Raw genomic sequence first — 3,915 nt, forward strand, 5'->3', positions numbered from 1 at the left:
CGGGACTCGCCGTCCACGGGCACCACCTGGGGCTGCCCTTGGGCGTCCTTGTACTGCACCGTGAAGGAGTCAAAGGTGCCCTCGGGGACCGTCCATTGGAGCTGGATGGAGGTTGGGGTGACGTGGGAGGCAGTGAGGTCGCCGAGTTGAGGCCGGGATGGAGGTTCCTGCTCCTCCTCCTCATCTTCCTCCGGTGGGACTGCGGCTGCAATGGACGGGGGAGAGTGCAGAAGCATCATCTGCCTCCACCTCCATCCTCCCATTCCTTCATCTGCTTAACCACCCTTCCATCCGTCCATCCATCCATCCATCCATCCATCCATCCATCCATGCCTTCATCAATCCACCCACCCTTACCCCATCCTCCCATGCACTCATCCCTCCCTGCAACCCAATTCCTCACCCCGGACTTCTTCCCCTTTCCTAGGTGACCCAAATGGACCTGGATGGGTCATGGCCACACGTGTCTTCTACACCTAACCAACTTTCAGTGGTGTCAGGGACAATGTCGGCAGCCGCCCTCACCTGTGGTGGTGTCAGTGGAGATGGGACCCAGGCGCTTCCGTCCCCACACCCCGTACAGGTTGAACTTGTAGTGGTGGGATGGCTCCAGGTGGGACACGGTCACCGTGCGGGACCCACGGTCAACAACAAGCGCTTGGGGCTGCCCTTGGGCGTCCTTGTACTGCACCATGAAGGAGTCAAAGGTGCCTTCAGGGATGGTCCAGTCAAGCTGCACAGAGGTTGGGCTGACAGGAGAGGCCGTCAGTTCACCCAGGTGGGGCTGCGATGGCGGCTTCTCCTTCTGCATGGTCGGGGCTGCCAAAGGGAGGTCACCATGCAGAGGTCAGTGTGGAGGGAGATCCCTCTAGAGATCCCTCTCTCCATCAATTACCCACCCAACCGTCCATCCACGTGACCACACATTCAGAGAACTCTCCCTCCATCCTTGTTCTCCCAGAATACCCATCCATCTGCCTCTCCATCCACTGCTCCATCAAGCCCATCTTTCATCTTTATGGAGACCTTTTCCCATCCCTTCATCCAGGGTTCCACAAATCCCATCACCCATTTCCACTCCTTTAGCACCCAGGTCTTCTCTGCTTCCACATGTCCATCCAAACAAACATCTTTTCCAAAATCCATTCTTTCACACAAAAATCCACCCAACCATTCAACGAACAATCCACTCACCCATCCATCAACCCAGATATCCACCTGTCTTCCCATCGTTGGTCCAAGAGGACAACATGAGACCCATCCAACCCAACCTTTCATTCCAAACTCTGTCCCACCTGTCCTTCCAGCCAGGCTCCTGTGCTCATCATCAGGGGAACATCCAAGATCTGACCCCACTTGCGCAAAGGTCCGAATGGACTCAACAACCAGAGCAAAGAGAGGACAATGACGATGCCCTCAGCCACCCTCACCTGTAACAGCATCAGTGGAGATGGGACCCAGACGCTTCCGTCCCCACACCCCGTACAGGTTGAACTTGTAGCGTCGGGAGGGCACCAGGTCGGGCACGGTCACCGTGTGGGATTCACCATCCACAGGGATCACCTGGGGCTGCCCTTGGGCGTCCTTGTACTGCACCGTGAAGGAGTCAAAGGAGCCTTCTTGGACAGTCCAATCAAGTTGGATGGAATCAGGAGTGACGTGGGACACCACGAGATCACCCAGTTGCGGCCGGGATTGAGGTTCCTCCTCCTCCTCCTCCTCTGGTGGGACTGGGGCTACAATAGAGAGAGGATAGTGCAGAAGCATCATCTGCCTCCACCTCCATCCTCCCATTTCTTCACCTGCTTAACCACCCTTCCATCCATCCATCCATCCATCCATCCATCCATCCATCCATCCATCCACCCATCCACTCATCCATCTATTCATCCATCCACCCATTCCTCCATCCATCCCCACTCATCACCCCAGACCTTCTCCTTGGCCAAGCTCCTGCCCTGATGCAACCCCAAGGCCCAGCAGGGTCCAAGCTGATACCCATGGTTGCTCTCACCCGTGAAGGCATCAGTGGAGATGGGACCCAGGCGCTTCCGTCCCCACACCCCGTACAGGTTGAACTTGTAGCGTCGGGAGGGCACCAGGTCGGGCACGGTCACCGTGCGGGACTCGCCGTCCACGGGNTTCCTTCCTTTCCTTCCTTCCTTCCTTTCCTTCCTTTCCTTCCTTTCCTTCCTTCCTTCCTTTCCTTCCTTTCCTTCCTTTCCTTCCTTTCCTCCATCCCTCTTTTCCCTCCTTCCTCCCTTCCGTTTGTCCACGCCAGCCTTCCTCCCACCCCATCATCTACCCCTCCAAGCCCCTCTATCCATTCCTCAGGCCGGAGCTCCATGATTCCCTCCTCCCACCCATAAGGACCTTTGTCTATCCAGTTGTCCCCCCAACCATCCATGACTCCATCCAGCCACGGAAACATCTGCCCATCCAACCATCCCTCCAACCCTCTCTCCCCAAATCCATCCCACTACCAGATCAACTCCCCATCCTGCCCTCCAGCTTTTGGTCCAGGTGTCTTCCCACCTCCCAACACATGGATGGGCCCCAACCCATCCGGGTCCTCACAGCACCATCCACCCATCTATTCTTCCCTCCAGCCTCGCAGGCCCCATCACCAACGGAGGGGCCAAGAGATGCTGCTGTCCCCCACGTGCCACAAAGGGCCATGGATGGACTCTGCATCCCAACCCCAAAACCAAGGCCCAGACAGGACAGGGACGATGCCCTTGGCCACCCCCACCTGTGATGACATCAGTGGAGACGGGGCCCAGGCGTTCCTGCCCCCACACCCCGTACAGGTGGAACTGGTAGTACTGGGAGGGCGCCAGGTCAGACACGGTCACCATGTTGGATCCACCGTCCACGGGCACCACCCGGGCTTGGTCCTGGGTGTCCATGTACTGCAGCTCGAAGGAGTCAAAGGTGCCCTCGGGGACCGTCCATTGCAGCTGGACGGAGTCACCAGTGACACCGGCGACCGTGAGCTCGCCCAGCTGGGACGGGGATGGAGGTTCCTCCTCTGGTGAGGCCGGGGCTGCAACGGAGAGGACACAACACGAGTCGCCGTTGACATCCATCCATTGGCATCTCCATCCACTGGCCCATCCACCAACGCATCTCTGCACATCCACCCATCTGGATTTTCCCAACGGATTTCCCATCTTCTCTGCCCATGAATCCATCTGCACATTAAGCAACCCATCTATTCATCCAACTCTTCATCCCACCCTTCCTCCATCCAACCAAACATCTTCCCAACCACCGTTTCTGCCAACAACCAGCCACCTGGAGCTGCATTATCCAGTGCAAACCTAAGGGGACCGGGACGGACAATGCCCAGGGTTGTCCAACTTCAAATCCAGGACACAGAGTGAACGGAAATGGATCCCATAGGCGGTCTCACCTGTGATGGCCTCAGTGAAGATAAGACCAACATGTTTCTGCTGCCACATCCCATACACGTTGAACTTGTAGCGTCGGGAGGGCACCAGGTCGGGCACGGTCACCGTGCGGGACTCGCCGTCCACGGGCACCACCTGGGGCTGCCCTTGCTCATCCTCGTACTGCACCATGAAGGAGTCAAAGGCGCCCTTGGGAACGGTCCAGTCAAGCTGGATGGAGTTGGGGGTGATGTGGGAGGCTGTGAGGTCGCCCAGGTGGGGCTGGGATGGAGGTTCCTCCTCCTCCTCCTCCTCCTCTTCTGGTGGAGCTGGGGCTGCAATGGAGAAGGGACAGTGCAGGGTGTGTTGGGAACAGGCACCCATCCACCCATATTGTATCTTTCCATCCATCTATCCAACCATCCATCCATCCATTCATCCATCCATCCATCCCCCCATCCATCCATCCATCCATCCCCCCATCCATCCATCCATCCATCCCCCCATCCATCCATCCATCCAT

At 57.6% G+C, this 3,915-nt stretch overlaps 1 protein-coding gene across 1 annotated transcript in view; it reads right to left on the reverse strand.

Moving 5' to 3' along the window:
- The window catches only part of LOC112954971 (tenascin-X-like), a 35,945-nt gene that overhangs the window by 16,032 nt on the left and 15,998 nt on the right, over positions 1-3,915 (reverse strand). The window contains 5 exon segments of the mRNA XM_026048254.1: positions 24-199; positions 526-819; positions 1,431-1,736; positions 2,747-3,046; positions 3,416-3,803. Of these exon segments, the coding sequence (XP_025904039.1) occupies positions 24-199; positions 526-819; positions 1,431-1,736; positions 2,747-3,046; positions 3,416-3,803 (1,464 nt within the window).

This window comes from Nothoprocta perdicaria, unplaced genomic scaffold (assembly GCF_003342845.1).
Source record: "Nothoprocta perdicaria isolate Ctin4 unplaced genomic scaffold, notPer1 scaffold_524, whole genome shotgun sequence".
Lineage (NCBI taxonomy): Eukaryota > Metazoa > Chordata > Aves > Tinamiformes > Tinamidae > Nothoprocta > Nothoprocta perdicaria.